This window comes from Ursus maritimus, unplaced genomic scaffold (assembly GCF_017311325.1).
Source record: "Ursus maritimus isolate PB19 unplaced genomic scaffold, ASM1731132v1 scaffold_19, whole genome shotgun sequence".
Lineage (NCBI taxonomy): Eukaryota > Metazoa > Chordata > Mammalia > Carnivora > Ursidae > Ursus > Ursus maritimus.
In genome coordinates this window covers 34,856,523-34,875,775 of record NW_024424341.1, presented here as the reverse complement: position 1 = coordinate 34,875,775, position 19,253 = coordinate 34,856,523, and the positions used below count along the sequence as shown (strand labels likewise).

Genomic DNA, 19,253 nt, shown 5'->3' with positions numbered 1-19,253 from the left:
ATCAGGCAACACTAGTAAATTAAAAATCATCTGTAAGGAATCAAAAAAAAATTATCCAAAGCCTGTAGACATGGCCAAAATGATCGATGGAAATCCTTTGACTATCACTCAGGGACAAAGGTCACCAGTACATGTCTAGGTGCATGTTCTTAGCTCATCTTGTTGTTTGCTCTTGATGGAAGTTCCCAGACTCAGTGAACTCACCAGTTACTTGTCAATTTTTGTCCAGTAGAAACAAAAATAATTTGTCTAGTGAAACAGATAACCCCCAAGTTTTAGGCATGTTGCACATTAACTGTTTTTCCCCTAATTCAGCAATCTCATCCAAATATTTCTTTGTCAAATTGCTCAGAAATACCCAAGCTCCTTAAATACCCTCTGAAACCATCATGCATCTTATTGGCTTCCTCATAAATTAATGAATTACTGTTTATATTTACCAGAGAGTCATGGTTTTACCTTCCGAAAAATTATACATGAATAGTAACTTGCTACCAGTTTCCTTTTCACAAAGCCAGCTTTGGACTATGTCTTCTAGAATGGGATGGGGTAGAGACAGTCATTCTGGGTGTGCTGGGTGAGCATGAAGCTTTACACTTAGACCAGGCTTCCTTACACTCACACTACTGACATTTGGGTTGGGGTAATTCTTTGTGGTGGGGGCTGTCCTGTGTACTGTAGGATGCTGAACAGCATCCCTGGCCTCTACCTACCAAATGCCAATATTGCCTTCTCCCCCAGTTGTGACAAGCAAATATGTCTCCAGACATTACCATATGTCCCCTGGGAGACACAATTTCCCCATTTGAGAACCACTGGTTTAGACTATATTTCACAAGTAAGAATCATGGGCAAGATCAGCAAAGATTCATAATGGCACACAAAGAATTATTCTGGATGGGCTTCAAAACCCAATGACTATCGACCTAGCTCTTCTCACAGACCCAGCAGTGTCATTGCCTGTCATTCTCCCCTTGGGTCTGTAATCTCTACAAGGCTCTGCATCTGTCTGGTTCACCTTAGAAACCTTAATTCAAAGAATAGAGCCTAGAATTTAGTAGGTGTCAATTGTGACTAGGGCTTGGGAGGTATCATATGTATATATAGAATATATACATGTGTTTATATGTATATGTTATATATGTGTGTATACACATATATGTATATTATATGTGGGCACATATGCTATATATGTATACACCTGTGTGTATATGTGTACACATTATATGTACATACATACATACACATTACATACTATACACACAAACATATAAAATCAAAGGGGTGGCTGCTAAGTCAGATGAAAAATAGCAGACTATGCCGCCCTAAACGTGCCACTTTGTCATAAGGATTATTTTCAGCTGAAGGCAACTGAGAAGAAGCAGGCACAAGAAAACCTTACTGTCCTCTTCCTCTTTGCCTAAAAACAAGACCTGAATTTATAAAGGTGTCTCTCATCCCCTCTCTACCAAGAAGGACAGATATTATTTCCTGCAGACAACTTCAGATCCTTACCAATGGAGAAGGCGCTGATTTAAACTCGCATAATAAATCTCTTGTTTTCAACCCCATTACACCCTCACAACTGGCCTCCCCACACCTTTCTCTCTCTTGTCTTTAGCTTAAGATGGTGTTTAAACTGGACTTCTAAGCCACTTCTGAGAGTTTCTCATTTTTTCCGAGTATCTACCATGTACACATGAGGTATACATATTAATAAACTGCTGGTTTTTCCCTTGTTAATCTTCCTTTTCTTTAAAGAGTCTCGGATAAAAATTTAAGATGAGGTTTGCCTCCCCTACACAGACTTCCCAAATGCTTCTTCTGTCATCACCCCAGGTCTTCCAGTCTGCCTGTGTAGACCGCAGCTGTCACTAAAGGCATCCTGTGAACACAGCTCAGGGTCTCCCAGAAGTAAATACTTATGGCCATAATGGGATAGAGCAGAACCTTTGGCCTCCATCCCTGTATCTCTGTGGTTTGCACTTTGTTATCTCCACTTTCTTCAGGGGAGCACAGTTCTTGCCCCAGACACATTTCCCTCCTTAACGCAGAATAACATCAGAAAGGTTTCTTTTCCCACCGCCCAGTGGAACAGAAGGTTTCAAACTTGAGGGAGCAGCAGAACCCCCTAGAAGGCAGGTGTGAAGACATGGATTGCTGGGTCTACCCCAGAAGCTCTGATTCAGTAGACGCTGGGTGGATAATTGCATTTCTAACAAGCTCCCAAGTGATGCTGACACTGCTGGTCCTGATGGGGAAGGCCCAAACCCTGAGACTCCAGAATCCACAGCTTGTTTCCCACATTTACCCTGTGCATCACTATCTCATGACATACTCTATGCAAGAGTTCCCTTACCCTTGGGAATTTCGGAAGAGTCTTGAAACTCAAATACACAATAAAGTCTCAGAGATATTCAGTTGTGAAAAACAAAACACAACCTGTTTCATTTCTATGGGTAAGTCCAGGGTTTCCCAAAATATTAGCTAATGCATCTATTTTTTCCAGAACCCTCATTAACATCTCATGGAACAATTACCTCTTCAGAATACACTTTGCAAAACATATTGGAAAATCATACACTCATGTGGTTTTGTAAAATCACCTGTTGCTACCTGGGAAGGCTCTAAGAATCTAGGTGGCCCAGCACTCTCTGCCACCCTGAGGCCAGCCACCTGGGAAGCCAGATCTCAGCCAGAATGCTTTCAATCCCAGCTCCTGTCCCAGCTCAAGTCACAGCTGCTCTTCCAGACCGGAGACCCGGGAAGGTATTTATAGTCCCTTGGCTTTGTCTTTATAAATCCTCACCCTCCAGTACCACAAACAGGCATCCTGGGCCAGATCCAGGGGCAAGCCCTGCTGCCCTTTCCTGCTGTACTGTGCTTGGCTAATGGCTTCACATCACTCTGCATTTTAAACACGAAAGGCAAATACAAATCATCAACACAAGACTGAAGGCAGAGAGGAATAAATCTCATGTTTACAGAGCTTGGTAATCAAAAGATATCTGGTTGGGGAGGCAGGTGCTGAAGGGGGAGTGTTTTGGGTGGGGGTGGAGGCCTTGATTTGGAGGTGCTGAGTGCCAAGTGTAAGAGCAAAGAGCTCCTTCCCCTGCCTTAGACCTTAGAAAAGGAAAAGATTCCTTTTCATTGCGAGGCCATGAAGTCTTCATCTGAACCAGCCAAGGGGTGCCAAACATTCTTATTAATTTGGATGAATCCTTTCAGCAATCTGATATCAACTTGAGTACAATGCAATTAGCATATCAATTAGTTCTCTCCCCCTCTTCCTCTTCCCTCTTTCCCAGTTCCTGAGCCGCTTTCACTTATTACTTTTAGAAGTCAGCTATACTAACACACATTCTAAGGCACACTAAGACCCTATAGGCTCTGGGTCTTAGTGCCAGTACCCTACACCAGACCCGCCTGGGCCAGAGGGGAATAATAACCAGTGAGCAAAGAAGGATCTTAATCCACTTTGCAAATCTGCAAAATAAAAGTGAAGAACCATTGCTTCATTTCTGATAAGCCGAGTTACCTGTAGCTCTGGTCAACTAGGGTTGCTTTTAATTAATAAAATGTGTGAAAACCAGGATGCTTCAGGCCCAGAACTGCCAGGGTCACTTGCAAGCCCCAAGCTCCTCAGTATATGTCTGCCTCAGTTTTCTGATCTCTGAAAGGAGGTTGGATGATAGGGCCCTTTTGAGGAATAGTAGGGTTAATGTAAGTAAAGAGAGTAGAATGCCACTAGCACTTGGTGAGCACCCATAGGAAGGCTCAGGGATGGCCACACAAGAGTCCTGGGGTTGGATGGCCTGAGGTTTGTTTGTTTTTCTGTTGAATAACAGCTCTATTGAAATAAAGCCACATACTATAAGGTTCACCCTGTTAACATATACAATTCTGTGTGTTTTAGTATATTCACACACTTGTTCCACCATCATCACTCTCTCATTCCAGAACACTTCCATCACTCCCAAAAAGAAATCTCATGCACTAGCAGTCACTCCCCATTCCCTGCTCCTCTCACCTGGGGCCCGAGGCAACCAATACTCTACTTTCTGTCTCTATGGATTTCCTTGTTCTGGACAATTCTTTCCATTTCATGGAATCACACAATGCGTGGTCTTTGAGACTGCTCAAGTTTGAATCTCAGCCCCAGAGCTCAAAAGCTGTGTGACCTTTATCCAGTTCTCCTGGAATTTCCCCATCTGTGAAATGGAATTAAAATCACAGTAGATACACGATAGAGTCTTTAGGAGGATTAAAAGTACTAATTAATACATTTAAAGCACTCACACAGGGCCTAGCTCATAGAAAGCACTACTTAAAGACTGATCTCCAATATTGCTACTACTACTATTATTACTTGTATGCTGTTCCTCTGCTCCAAAGCATGTGGCCAATGGTGGGAACCCAAAGATGAACAGAGCACAGTGAACACAACTCTTACCCTCCCCAGTACACAGCCTGGTGGGAATCATATGATTAAGAAACCAGCTTGAATGAATACAGTGAAGTCTTATCATATGCACATTTAACTAATGGAAATCCAGCTCTTCCACCAAAAAGAGAAGGAAAAAGAACAATTTAAACACTGCAATTAAATTCTGCAAAATTATATCTTGCCTATATTCTTTATTATGCACTGTACATTACGGCATGCATTATACATTGTTACATGTTGATTACAGTGCAGGGATGCATATGCAAAGCCATACACACTGCAATTTAATGGGCAACTTAAGATATTTCAAGGTTAATGACAACTCTGTGTTTGCCTTAAACCTTGACTTTATAATCTAACCCCTGAGTAAAACACAACTCTATTGTGTGTCGACAACAGTAACAATTCAGAACGATTCCAGACACATGAAATCAACCAACGAGCCATTGGTTGAGGTGGGCTACAGCAGGTTCCAGGTGGTCAACACCGATTTGCCAAGCACAACTTCTGCCCTCCACAAACTCACAGTCTCATGTAAGCATAATCACAAGAGGTGGTGAATGGCAGAATGGGGTTTAAGAAACAGATGGAAATAATCTCTTGCCCTATTAGCTGACAAGACAGGCAGATAGATACCAGAAGGACTGTGCTTTCCACAGAACTCACCACATGACACACATCATGTATCTGCCTGTTTGCTTTTTATTGTCTCTCCCCTCAACCAGTATGGAAGCTCACCGGGTTAGGGACTTTGTGTACATTGCTTATATCTGTATTCCCAATGCTGAGAAGAGTGTTGAGTACTCAGTGGGTGGTCAGTAAGATTTGCTGGTGAATGGCTGAATGAGGGTAACTGCTCAGACAATCTCCACCTTCTCCCATCTTATGTCCCCAAACACTCATAGTCTGTTCCTCCAACCTCAGGTTGCTTATTCCTTAATTGTTTATAAGTAGTGGGAATATATTCATGTCAAAGATGAGGTCCAACATAGCATTCCAGGGCTTTGGCATACTGGTACCATCTAGTGGGAAAGAGAGTATCTGCAGGTGGGTGCTAAACCAAACTTAGTGGGTTTGAAAAAAACAACCATAACCCTTTCCTTTAACATAAGCTCTACTGAGAAAGTTTCTGGTAACATATACAGAGGCAACTGGAATCTCTTATAAACTCATGCTCTACTCAGGGCATATACTGCCAGTCCAAGCACCTGTCACGCCTCTCTATTTTTCTGCTCAGGACTTTTCCAAAACCATGGTTGCTCCCCCAGAGCCACAAAGGCTCATCAGTGAAGCACAGAGAAATTAATGTTGCCAGGGGGCACCCTCGACCAATGGAAGATGAGCATAGTGGATACACACCCGAGCCTCCTATCCAGCAAAGGGACTCTTCCGAAGCAAGTTTTACAGAGTTCTTCTGAGGGGCCCTAGCAGTAATGAGCCCCAGCTGCCCATGACAGAAACCAGCTCAATGACATGCTCTTTCTTGGCTTTCCTCTTCTTGTTCCTCACTTCTGTGTCTTAGAATCATCTTTCAGATTACCTCCCTGCATCCAAGCCTGTAACTCCAACACTGTTTGGAGAAATGCAACCGAAGATACAGTGTTTAACACCAGTACACCTTTGGGTGGTGAGGAAACCTTAAAAATTATAGTCCAGATAATTACTACAAAAGCTAAATTATTATGTATTTTAGTGGTTGTCCGAGAATTAGTTTCCTTAGTTCATCTTTACCTTGATCAAGGTTAACATGGAATAATCCCATGGTACTACCTTCCTTAAGAAGTACCACATTCTCGTGGAAACAACAAAGAAAATGTCTGGTTTCTCTCCCTGGGCTTGACCCTATCCCAATTTGACCAACTGGTGAGGTGGCTAATGGTTTTGATTAGAAGTTGGCAAACTACAGCCTGAAGGCCAAATCCAGCTCTGCCTGTTTTTCTAAATAAAGTTTTATTGGAACAGAGCCCAGCCCAGCCCATTTGTTCACATATTGTGTGTGGCTGTTTTTATGCTACATTGATACGTTGAGTAACTGCAAAAAAGACATATATTTATCCTACAGACATATATTTATTCTTTACAGAAAAGGATTACCTACCTATAGTTTAAATCATTGGTTGCCATATTTTCAGAATCCCAAAAGCAAAATTTCAAGAAAAAGAAAAAATAGAGAATGGACAAAGTTTTGCCAACAATACTTTACCACTCTATTTACCATGATAAATAGAAGACAAAAATGGGATAGGCAGTTCGTTAATCAACTTTTTACAAACAATAGGACATTTCATCCCTAAAAAGTAGAAACGGCATTGCATCATAACAACGAACTTTCTATCCCAAGAGAGGGCTGTGGATAAACTGAGAACAACTGCCCATCCCATTTTAATTGTTTTACAGCACCGTCACTAGCCAAAATTACTGTATTTACTTATTTTTGCTGTTTACTCTGTTTCTCCCTCAGTAGAACGTAGACTCCATGAGGGCAGGCAAGCTTGTCTTTCTTAATCACTGCTGCTCACCCAGTATAAAGCTTCATGCTTGAGATACAGAGGTTGATCAGTTAATATTTGTTAAATGAATGACTTAAACATGAAATGTACAAATTGGGGTGCACAGATACAAACGTCCTGAGAGAGGCAGAAATGCAAGGCCACCATGCGGAGTGGTAAGGCCTGGGTCAAAGGGGGGGAATATGCCCATCCACCTGCACAGGGACTCTGTGCATGCTCCCTGCTCTGTCACCAGTGCATAAGACAGTGTCTGGCACATAATAGGCATTCAACAAATGTTCATGGAATCAATGGCTAGCCTGACTAAAGGCACTTAAATTGAATTTAAAGGGGGGAGGGAGAAAACTCTGTTGGTAAACAGAACTACACTTGAGGTTAGATTCAGTTCCGTTGCAATGCCCAATAGATCGGTTTGTCTCAATATAGCTCCAGGCTGTATATTACTCATTTTCTATAGACTAGGGAAAGCGTTATTGTAGAAAGTAGCACTCAGGATACACTGGAGCTCCTTGGCACCCCTGGGGAGGAATGCCATCCAGCCTTAGAGCTTAGCAGCAGGCAGGAAACCACCAGCAAATTTACCACTAGAGAATTTGCCTGCACTGAAGCTGCAAAGGAGCCACACCCTAACGGGGTCCTGTGTGGCTCCTCTTAGTAAGATGGCCATTCTTGCTGGCTGAAGCATGCTGTATGGGTGGGTTGTTCACCCCTGGTCAAAAACAAGGACTCAGTGACAACACAAATAACCCTGGGCTAACCCAGGTTGCAACCATTAACCCAGACAGGAGACCCAGGTCCCAGGCCCCCTTTTAGACACCAGGAATTCAAAAATGGGGTCACTACATGCAGCCATTTTGACTCCAGGAGAGCCAGAAAACAAAATGGTCAAAGAAGAAAATTCTTACATCATGTGGGGGGGATGAAGGAGGAAGCTTTTATACATGAGTGAAATATGGAAGAAAATGCACATGCACAGGAATCAGAAAAGCAAGGGTTCAATCCCTGGTCCCAGTTCTTAGTGGCTTGTGTGGCCTTAGGCAAATGACTCAACCACTCTGAACTTCTTTTCATTGCATATAAAATAAGGATAAAATAGTTGTCCCTAAGTGTTGTAATAAAGATTTGACATAATGTATGCAACTGGCACATAACAATAAATTGTAAAGTTGCTACAGGTATTTTGATATATTTTAAATAATAATCATAATCATAAGGGCTCGTGGTACTGACATGTACACCCACACACACAATGCCCTAATAAAGCCTCCAGGGAAACAGCTGCTGAGAAGATACATCTAGAAGATAAGATCCCACCAGATCAAATGATTTTATGAGGCATGAAATCCCCAGGGGAAGGATGTTTGGGGAGCTACCAATATGGGAATTGGCAAATCCTTCCCCAGAGAGCAAACTTTATTTTTTTTAACGTCCATGCATTTTAAATACACAAGCATTTTTTCCCCTCTGAGTTAGTCAGATGATCAAGGCCAAGGCCGCATGGTACCTGAAAGCTACAAGTTCCCCTGGAGCGCAGTGTGTGAAAGGTAATACAGCCAACATTCCTTTAAGCACCCAGCATCTGCCAATCATGGATGAAGTCACAAGCATATGCTTATTTAACCAAAACCCTGCTGGGCAGGTCTCTCCTTGTTCAGACAGACACAGGAGGAAACAGAAGAGGAAACGCAGCATGCAAATGGCCAGGATTCAAACTCACTTCTTAAAATCTCAGAAGTCTCCTTAACTCTCCTAAGCAATCTGAGACGCCTGCTCCTCTGAGTCCTGGCAGACCAGAGGCCCTGATTCACCTCCAGCACTTTCCCTATTCAGGACCACGTATGTATTCATCTCTGAATTCCAAATTAGCAGCATTCTTGGCACTGGGTAGAGTGTACTAACTATGGGAAGAAAGAAGAAAAGATGGATGGAAGGGGGGTGGGAGGAAGGGGAAGGTGAAAGAATGGGAGGGAAGACAAAGCAATCAACCCTTCAATGCTGTTTTAGTCCCTGTTGCTTCCTATGGTAACAATTACCAAGTTTGTATTATTTCAGCTATTTATTTTCTTGTTTCTTTTTTAAAAAAGATTTTACTTATTCATTTGAGAGAGAGAGAGCAAGCATGGGGGCGGGGGGTGGGCAGAGGTTGAAGGAGAAGCAGGTTCCCCACTGAGCAGGGAGCCCGATGTGGGGCTCGATCCCAGGACTCTGGGATTACGACCTGAGCCGAAGGCAGACACTTCACTGACTGAACCACCCAGGTGCCCCATAAAACATATTTTCTTGTTTCTTAATGGCTGCCCTCAGTAGATGGCAAGCCCCACGAGAACACGTCCTATGCCCATCTTGCTTACCTCTGAATTCCCTAAGTGCCTCAAGAAATGCAGACACACGTGCCTCCCTCACCTTCTGAGGGTAAAGTGCCACTTTTTTTTTTTTTTAAGAGAAGCCAGTTGTTAAACATTTACCAACATACCACTCCCTGGCACCCCGATGAAGATTCGGCTATTCCACCTGGAAACATAAGAGTCACCAAGGCCAAATCCAACACGCTGAGATGAAGACTTGTTAACATTCGCAAAGTGATTGCTGAAAGTAGTAGACCATTATTTGCTTCATGTAAGAAATATTTCTAGTGCTGTTGATTGAATGTTCAAGAAATGATTAAAGGGCTTGGCAATGTTTCTCCCAAATATCTTTTGCATGAAAAGCCTCAGAGATTGGTTAATTATAGAGGCTACACATCAGTCTCTCTAGACAAGGGCATTTCCAAGCCCCCACAGTGCCCATCCCAGATGCGAGCACGGATTGGATCTGTGGGCATTAGTGTAACTGGGGCCTGGGGCACCTCTCCTGAGGAGCATTACTGCAGCCTGGCTAACACCCCTATGGAAACGGCCCTCAGACCCTGTTTATAATGTCAAACACCTGGGTTCCTTGTTTGGGCAATTGGCAAGAAGCTGCCAGTTGAAAGAGTCAGAACTCAAGCTTGCTCCTTAACCCCTCCCTGGCCCTTGCTCTGCCATCTCTGAACCCAGCTACCCAGCCCTGCCAGGTTCTACCTTTAATGTCTCTTGGATGCTCTGAGTGATGCATCTGTTTCCCTCTGCACTGCCACTCCCATGATCTCAGGCCTGGACTGGCTTCTCCCTTCCACTCGTACCCAGCATCAATCCATCTGCTACACTACAGCCAGGGTGACCTTTTCAAAATGGAAATCTGACCTTGTCACACTACACCCTCTGCTTGTTACTTTCAATGGCTGCTCATTGCTCCATAACAAACACTAAAAACCCTGTGGTGGCTGCCGATGCCCCAGTGGCTCCAGCACCACTCAACAGCTCCTGATATCATCCTCTTTCGGCTATGCAGGATTTCTTCCTGCATAGAGACTTCCCCCAGGCTGTGCCTTTTGCCTGGAATGCTTTTCCCTGCCTACACCTTCTCGTGTTCCCTTGTATATAAACCTCACTACTCCAGACTGTGGCTCAAGCATCAGGCTATGAAGGAAGCCTCCCAAGTCCTTCATCTGAATCTGATGCCTTTCTTATATTCATTCATTCATTCATTCATTCATCCATCCATTCATTCATATTTGCTGAAGGCCTGCTGCACACCAGCACTGTTCCAGGCCCTGGGGATGCAGGGCCTAGACCAATTAGACAGCAGTATGTGTTCTAATGGAGCTTATATTTTAGTGGGGGAGAAAGACAAGGCACAGATGAGCAAAACACACAGGATAGCACACCTCACACAATTGCATTTTCTTCCATTATAGCAGTTGTCTCTGTTTTGAATTATTCCTGAATTGACAGTGATCTCCCCTGCCAGGGGGTCTCTCAGGGTCTGAACCCCAAGAGAACAGAGACTGGGTCGGCCTCACTAGTAGTTGTAACCTGAGCACATAGTAGGTCCTCCGTGGACATCACAGATAATGAGAGTCCACTTACTTCCAGCTAAATCTCCCTGAAGTTAAGTTACTTGAGTCCTTGGGGCTTAGGAGGTACAGTCCCTAATGACTGAATCCCTAATGCCTCCCTGCCCTTTGGGAAGATTTCCTGCCGGCCCTCTGGCTGTAATTCTGAGTCAGAGCAGGAGCCTGCTAAGTTTTTTTGAAAAGGGCCAAATAGTAAATATTTTAGGCTTTGTGGGCCGTATGGTATCAACCCTGTTGTTATAGCACAAGCTCAGCCACAGACAATTATATAAATGAATGGGCATGGCTATAGTCCAATAAAACTATTTATAAAAACAGGCTGCAGGCAAGAATTGGCCCATAGGCCACAGTTTGCAACCCCTGAGTTAGATGATCCCAGATGCCCCACAGCTTACAGCAGTTGAAGGCAGAGCCTATGTGGCCTGAGACAGCTCCGGGTCCTGTTGCCAGGGTCCAGCCACTTTCTGCAGGCCCTACACCAGTGGACAGGGAGACGACCACAGAAGCTCAAGCTTCAGGCATTTTTTGCAGGCACCATCTCCTGCAGCACACGGAAAAGCAGTTCCCTGCCACCCCCAGAGGAAAGAGACTAGCCTGGAGGCCGCATAAGGCAGGCATGGAGGCTGCCACATTCCTTGCAGGGTCCCCAGGCTCCTCCAGAGGCTGAGCTCATTTCCTGGCCCTGCCCAGGCATGTGGCAGGGCTGCTCTCAGCTGAGCAGCTGCTGCCCTCCACCCCAGCCCGGACTACACTCAGCTGGGAGACACAGGGGCTTTGTGCTTCTGTAACAGATTGGGTGACGCTTGCTGGGGCCTTTGAAATGAGACATGACATGTCAAAACGTGCCTATTGCTAATGCTAATTTTCAGGAATTTGACTTCTGTTGGCAAGTGACAAAGGAAAAACAATTATGTTTTTGTTTGTTTTTTTGGTGTGTGTGTGATTATATTTACGCTGATCTTTGGGATCTGAGGCTATGGAAAACAAGTTATCAGAGGCTTACCTATTGGTAAGGGATGGGTGGACAGATTAATCTAGTATTTATGGAGGCAGATGACATTAATTCTAGCATTAACACTACGTGAAGACTATGTTGGGTGTTAACTGCGAAAAGCAGTTATAAGAACATCACGCAAATTCCAACTGGTGGTAGAGGTGACACTGTCTCATGTATAAAAGTGGTCTAAGCAACAAACCTACAGAGCTAACATTACCCTGAAGTTAGAAATGCTCTGAGAGCTAACTCAGTGCTCCTGGAGTCCCCTGCAGGGCTGAGTTCAAGAAGTTATTGTGAGGTTCTGATGACACTCACATCGCGGGTGAGCAACACTGTGGGAATGACAACGCCACTGTTACTGTACTCCAAGGGTACTGATGCTCTTGGTATAACACTAGGCACAGTGTACTGGGCCCTACCTAATATCCAGTACTCCCAGAGCCCCTCGACTGCAATGTTTTGGATGTACCAACACTCTCGTGTACCCACATTGGTTTACTCAAAGCTGCAGTGTGTCACTTCTCTGGGTGTAACTATTACTCATGGAACAATGACATGAGTGTCCCAATGCTCTGGGACCTCTAGTCACACAATGGCACTGATGGTAGTAATGTTCTCGGGACAGAGGTGTGGATCCCCTTGATCACGTTCTTCCAAAGCAAGTCTCAATCTAGTTCAATCACAGTGATCAGAAAGAGGCTTGCCCCTTCCTTTTCAAGTAGCCCATCACGAAAACCTGACTGTATCAATTTGATTAAGCCTCAAAATTTGTGAAAGCAGAAGTTCCCAACACAAATGGCCACTGGGCCAGTGGGTAGAAATATGTACAACTGGCTGGATGAGAAGTGAGGACTGTGGCAAATTACAGAAGCATGTCCTTCCTAAAGGGGGCAGTAGTAACTTGGCTCTAGTGAAATGTGGCCAAATGGGAATGAAGCTCTAGGATTGCCTGGCCTTCTGACATTTAAAGAAATCCGAGAAACCTGGGTTTTTTTAATTTACAATTTCCCACTTTTCAAAACATCTAGACAAACAAGATACATCCGTGAGCTCCATTTGGCCTGTGGCTGCTACTTTACCAGCTTTGCCCAGAAGCCAGAGTTGCAGAATCGGGATGGATGAGCTTCAGCACCAAGCAGATATCTCAAGGTTCAACCTGCTAAGCCAAAGGGTGACCCATTGACTAACATGAGCCCTGGCTCAGTCTGTGTTTCAAGTTGGAAATGTCATTTCTTCTCCTCCCAAGCCTGCCCTTAGCTGCTTCTCTCTGTAGAGAAAGAAATTGCTTTCTACCCTAACCCTAGCATAAAGCCACTACTTAGTGCCTAAGGAAGGGGATCCTACAGTCCAGCCCATCATCATTTGCGCTGTCTGCTCAGGGAGGGGGAGTCAGGCCTGGGATCCCTAGGTAGCTACAGAGGAGACAGGCTGCAGGGGATTGTATTGGCAGTATCCTTCGAGAGGGTCAGATTCTCTGAGGCATGTGGGCACCTTGCCCACAGCTAAGTGGAAACAATGCCAAAACTGGTCACTTGATTTGATTCTGCCCAACTGATTATTGTAATTGGATGACAGACATATTTCCCTCTCCTTTTCAACTGGCGCTGGAGGGTGAGCAAATCTGGTTCATGAGTCATTCTTCTGGGTAGTTACCTAATGGGGAAGATTATCTCCTTTCACAGGCGAGCTGTGCCTGCCTTTTGGCTGCCTGAAGAGTAAAACCAGGTCCAAACAAAATCAAATGCCAGGAAATTTCAGAACTTCCCCACATTTCATAGGGCATTGTCTACAAAGGTCTTTCAAACGTTCCCTGCTCTATTACTCAGAGGGGATACATAGTTGCAGAATAAAACAGAAAGGAACCAACTACAATAGGGAATAAAGGGGGAAAGAAAAGAGGAAAGATACTCAGTGCAAAATGGCAGGACTTCTCATTGGGGGAGCCTGTAACAAATAATTGGGAATAAGGAGAATAGTTGGGTTTTGATGGAGCTACTACACTGAAGTTCTTTAAAATATATAAGCTGTAGATTCAGAATTTTGTAATGCTGTGAATGGAGCCCTCTTCTGGAGAAATTTTTCGACAGGTATTAAAACAAGATCAAAACACACAGAGATGGACATACACAGGCACAAAGAAATAGGAAATACTGTGGCTATGTAGATGATGTGACTGTCACTGAATCCATGGCTTGTCATTTTCCTTCCCTTCACCTAATAGAAATTAACTGGACTCTCCAAGCAACTGTCTTTTTGGAAGCAGGGAAAGAAGGAAGGATATTCCCAAAAACCAAGCTGCACTTTTACCTAAAGAGTGAACCTCAAACTGAGATTCAGTGCACACATGCAAATGCTGGTACTTTATATACTGCAGTTACTGGGTACATTGGTTTGCTGGGCAATTCCACTATAATGCATAGGAGATACTTCTAGAAGGAAATAGATTTTATTTAATGGAAAACCCAAGGGCTAAAGATAGAAAAGGAGAGAAGGGAGGGAGGCAGAGCAGAAGAGATTAGCTAAGATGACTGTTGGGCTTTTAATATAGACTGTGGCATTACATAAACTCCAGATCACATATTCAGCCTTGCAGTTTATTAAATCTCTCTGGGGACTTGCTAAAAAAAAAAATTGTTCAGACATGTGAACTCTACCACTTTGATTCTTTTCACAACTTATGTCTCTGTTTCCCCAGTGCTTTTGAAATCTTATGGGCTGTCACATGTTGAGGCCATCCGAGGGCAGGGGATGCTCTCTGCCACTCCCATAGTCTTTTCTCCTTATCAGAACAGTTCTGCAAATAAACACTGCCCTTAACATATAATAAATGATGCTTCAGGGGTACTAAAAACACTGATTCTCATTTAAAATCCTGAAAATCAAGATTCTGACTCCAAAAAAGAACTCCCCCATTTTAAATCAACATCTCAGAATTCTGTGGAACATTTTTGGTCACTCCCAAGTGACTGCTCTCCAAACCTGAACCACTCCCTAAAATTCTAATTCTTGGGGGATTACTCATTCATTGTTAGAACTTTTGGCTAGTTGCAAGTGATACCCAAATGGGGGTTGGAGGAGTGGGAATCATACTTACAGTGTAATTTCTATGTCAGGGCTCCTTGATCTGTTCCACATTCATTATTTATCATAGCTAAATGCCAGAGGCCACTTCTGGGACAGCCCTTCCCAAAACACCCCAGGGGAGAAGAGAGGTGACTGCTCCTTGACTTTGCCAGCTTCCAGCCATTGTTACTTAGAATTCTTCTTCCCCCTTCCAAAATGCCTAAAACAGCAACCAGCCAATAAACGTACAGAGATTGATGGCTTCCAAAGCCGGACCCAGGGTATTACAACTGCAGTGGAAAAACACATACATGCTTGCCTGAACACCACTTAGGACCAAGTGACTAATTCACTTTATTACATTGTTTTTCCCTTTCTTCTGTTTTCTCTCTGCCTCGAGAAAGTTTTGTTTTTGCTTGTTGACTCAAAGGTTCCAAGACTTTCCCCACTTTTCACTATGGCACACAGAGCTGTGCACTTGAACCTCTTGCCGATTAAGTGAATTGCACCAGAATGATTTCTCTGCAAGGTGCTGTTGCAAACAGGATATCAACTAGTGTCCTAATGTGGACATCTGCTCTGATTATGCATCACAATCTAAGAGAGAAACAAGCCTCAGAGAGCAGGCAATTCAGTTCCCGGGAAAACCTCTGCTTCCCCATGCTAAGGAACTGAGTGAGCTGACAGCCTTCAGACCCACCTGTGCCATCTGGGCCCAGCGAGAGAAGACACACCAGTTGCTTTACCAAAAGTATCACGTGAGAAGCTCCTAGTGCACAGGGATTGCTGGGTGCTACCATGTGGTCTGCCTTGCTCAAAGGGAGGCATAACTTTGGGCAAGCCCTGGAATCCTAACTGAGGTCCAAGCATGCTGAGAGAGAAAAGGACTCTAAAGTCCTGGGGAAAGGCTGTGGTAAGTGCTCCCACACACTAACGGTTCTTAGTGTGCCAGGCCTCCTGGTAAATGCATTACCTAGGACATCCTGTTGAATCCCAGGAAGGTGATAAGATTATTTTACAGTGGAGAATCAGAAAGCTCAGCGATATTAAACAACTTGCCCAGGGTGGTACCACCAGCATATGGCAGAGAGGATCTGTCTGAATCAGAGGCACATTCTGAACCACCCTACTAAATGGGGATATATATATATATATATACACACACACACACACACACACACACATAGCCTCAGGGACGGTCAGACTCCAGGAAGTCTGGAAAACAGGTTCACGGGCAGATATAGGATTTGTGGCAGGATTTAAGGTTACAGGGACCCCCCCAGAGAAGCAGCCAGCAAAGCTCTGGTGTTAGAGGAGTATAACTGCGCAGTCCTGAATGGGGGCTGTGTATCCAGGGAAGACAGAAATCCTAAGTGGGGGAGGGGCTCAGCAGCCGGCACCTTACCCTGCCCCCAGGCACTAGCATTCACCCTCTAACCCCCACTTCACAGCATTTCCATGGTCACTGTGCTCCTTCCTGGGACACTGGCTCAATTCCAAAGTCTAACCCCAACATTGATCTAGCAGTAGCCTCCCTTAGAAGGCTCCACATACCAGCCAGCCCTTGCCTGGGATCCTAGCTGCCTCACAACACCCCTCCCCCCCCCCCCCCCCCCCCCAACCACCACACTCACACGTGTGCCTGTTCCCCTGGCACTCAGGAGTCCTGGCCAGGAACTCAACACCCATTCCTAGCACCCAAAGGCACTTCCTGTCTCCTTCCCTCCTCTCTATCTGGCCCTGCCTTGATCTTACCCACCCACTTGTAGGCTGCCAGCTCACCCGGAGTCCCATAGGCTTCACGGGAGGCCTTGGGGGACTGGGTCACATTGCTCTCAGAAACCACAGGCCCCAAGGCAGGGCTGGGCGTGCCCCTCAGCTGCCAGCGCCTCCAGTCTGGCCTCCCGGGAGTACTGCTTTCCTGCACACAAACTTCCAGAGATCTTTGAGATACAGAGGTGGTTGCCCAAAAACCAAGTATCCATCGCACCCCGCCCCCCATCCTCTCCTGGGTCACAGACCCTTCCCTCGTGTCTCAGCGCTCTGAGGGTTAACAGGCAGCTGCAGCCCTGGTGGGCAAGGCTTGAACTTTTCTCTGCGCTCCACGCTCGCAGGGGAAGACAGCAGAGGCGGCAGTCGGGGCTCCAAGCCGGAGCTCCAGCTGGCTGGACAAAGGGGGCGCGGGGGGCTGGGGCCTACGTCTTGGCGGGGGGTGGGTTTGGCGGGGGGATGCGCTCCAGGCCCGAGGTCTGGAGGAAAAGAATCCCGATGCGGGCGCGGCCAGAGCCCGCGCCTTTGAGCGACAGCAGCAGCCGGGCTGCAGCGCTAGGCAGGCGGGAGGGAGGCGCCTTCCAGAGAGCCGCGGGGCTGGGCGAGGGGGCCCGGGCGCCCCGGGAAGTCGGCGATGCCAGGCCGGCCTCTCCAGCCCAGCAGCCCGCAATCCGGACCCGAGCCGCGCTTCCCTGCTCGGCGCTGCGCTGGGGGAAACCACGACTCCTTGGAGTCGCCTCCAACTGAGTCTTTCTCCAATGCATGAGCCTCCGGAGGAGGCGAATCAAAGTTACCCCACTTGATGTAGGCGAGAATGTCGCCCCTGCTTGCAAAAAAAAAAGGGGGGGGGGACTCGGGAGCTCTCGCCTCCTCCCGCAAATGTGTGTACACACACACACCGAGGCAACCTGGAGTGGGAAAGCAGGACCACCCCCCCAGCATCTCCGGGGCTGTGAATGACCTCCCTTTGAGCCCCAGGCTTTCTTGCCGCCGCGCCCCAGAGTCCCCCGACCCCCGAAAGACCCCTCGCCCAGCCCGCGCCAGGCGATCTGAATGCAGAAACCGGGCGCGAGGTGCGCCCCGCAGCCCCTCTTCCTTACCTGGGACAGGAGAACGCACAGAAGGAGCGGAGTTCTCGGCTGCATTTTGCCCGACTAGAAGCGCCCGGCGGCGTTTTCATTCATGCACTTGGCTGCACTGAGCATATTTTCCGTGGGAGCCAGGCTTTGAGGAGAGGCTCTGCCTCACCAGCCAGCCAACTTCCCAAATAGATCAGCGGCAGCATCACGAAAGCATTGGGTAGAGGCTGATGACCAGGACCAATGGCTTTACAAGACGGATTCCTTCATAAAGCTCCCTCGTTTTGCATGGCAGATACAGGGCGAGCACCTCGCACAGAGGGAGCCCCTCGGAGGAGGCAGCCCCTTTGCTTTTTTGGACTGTTGGGGCCCAGCCTCACAAAGCACGCTGGGCAACGCCAGCCGATTCCACTTTTGCAGGGAATGGAATTGCACCGGGGACTGGTGAACACTTCCAGCCCGGTGCAAAAAGATTCTCTTTATTAAAATGTTAATAAGATCCACTCTAATTCCAATAAATCAAATAAAATGAACCCAGCAGTTCCAGCCCTTTCCACGCCTGGAGAGACTTGGTGGTGGATTTTTTTTTTCTCTTTTTCTTTCTTTCTTTCTTTCTTTCTTTCTTTCTTTCTTTCTTTCTTTCTTTCTTTCTTTCTTCCTTTTTTTTTTTTTTCCTTCCTAATGTGGCCAAAGTCATGATGGTGTTTGGTGTTTCCTAGCCATCTCACAAATCACAAAGACGACAGATCAATTCTCACTTGCAGAAAAAAATCCATCAAGGGGCAATAGATTTTATTAACTGCTCAGGTGAGAGTCTGACTGGCCGCCTATTCCACAAATGTGCATCTGGCACCAAATTTAGAGCCATGATTTAAGGAAACTTTTTTTTTCTATATGGATGTGATTTTTCAGAAGCTCCTACCAATCCCCAGGGACTGAGAATAGTCATAGCCACTGCTCAAGGAGTTTTATAAGTGGGGGTGCAATAAGAATGAGGGTAAGAGGCATATATAGGTCTACCTTTCCCAGTAGGAATCTAAGAATATGCAGTAAAGATCTCACTTTGTCATTTCCACGCAGCCTTCTTCTAAAAAGGATTTAAGGTATTTTAAAATAAAGGACATTTGTGCAGAAGTGATGAAGCCAAAATTTAAAAAAAAATCTAGGCTGGGAGGAAAAATTCAGAAAACTGAAATGCTAAACCTAAACTCTAATATCTTTGTTCTGATTTGGATCTGAGCTTCCTGGTGGCCAAAGCAATAAGAGAAACATGTAAATTATATAGGTCTTGTTATAGAAAAATATACACTTATCTACTGACAAAATTTACCCCTCGAGCTGAATACTAGAATACATGTATTATATGACATCTAATATAGCAGGACACTGAGCAATGGACCACGCTGAGATCCAGTAGATTCGGCTGTATTCCCAGCATCTGGCAAAGGGCCTA

At 45.6% G+C, this 19,253-nt stretch overlaps 1 protein-coding gene across 2 annotated transcripts in view; it reads right to left on the bottom strand.

The window, feature by feature from the left end:
- CDH13 (cadherin 13) overlaps positions 1-18,386 on the bottom strand; it is a 981,274-nt gene extending 962,888 nt beyond the window's left edge. Inside the window, exon 1 of one of the 2 annotated variants that reach the window (XM_008689753.2) lies at positions 17,822-18,386. In XM_008689753.2, coding sequence (XP_008687975.1) covers positions 17,822-17,866 — 45 coding nt within the window. In that variant the 5' untranslated portion in view covers positions 17,867-18,386. The remainder of the gene's footprint in view (positions 1-17,821) is intronic. The other variant, XM_008689752.2, reaches the window with a different exon arrangement.
- Positions 18,387-19,253: the final 867 nt, after the last annotated feature.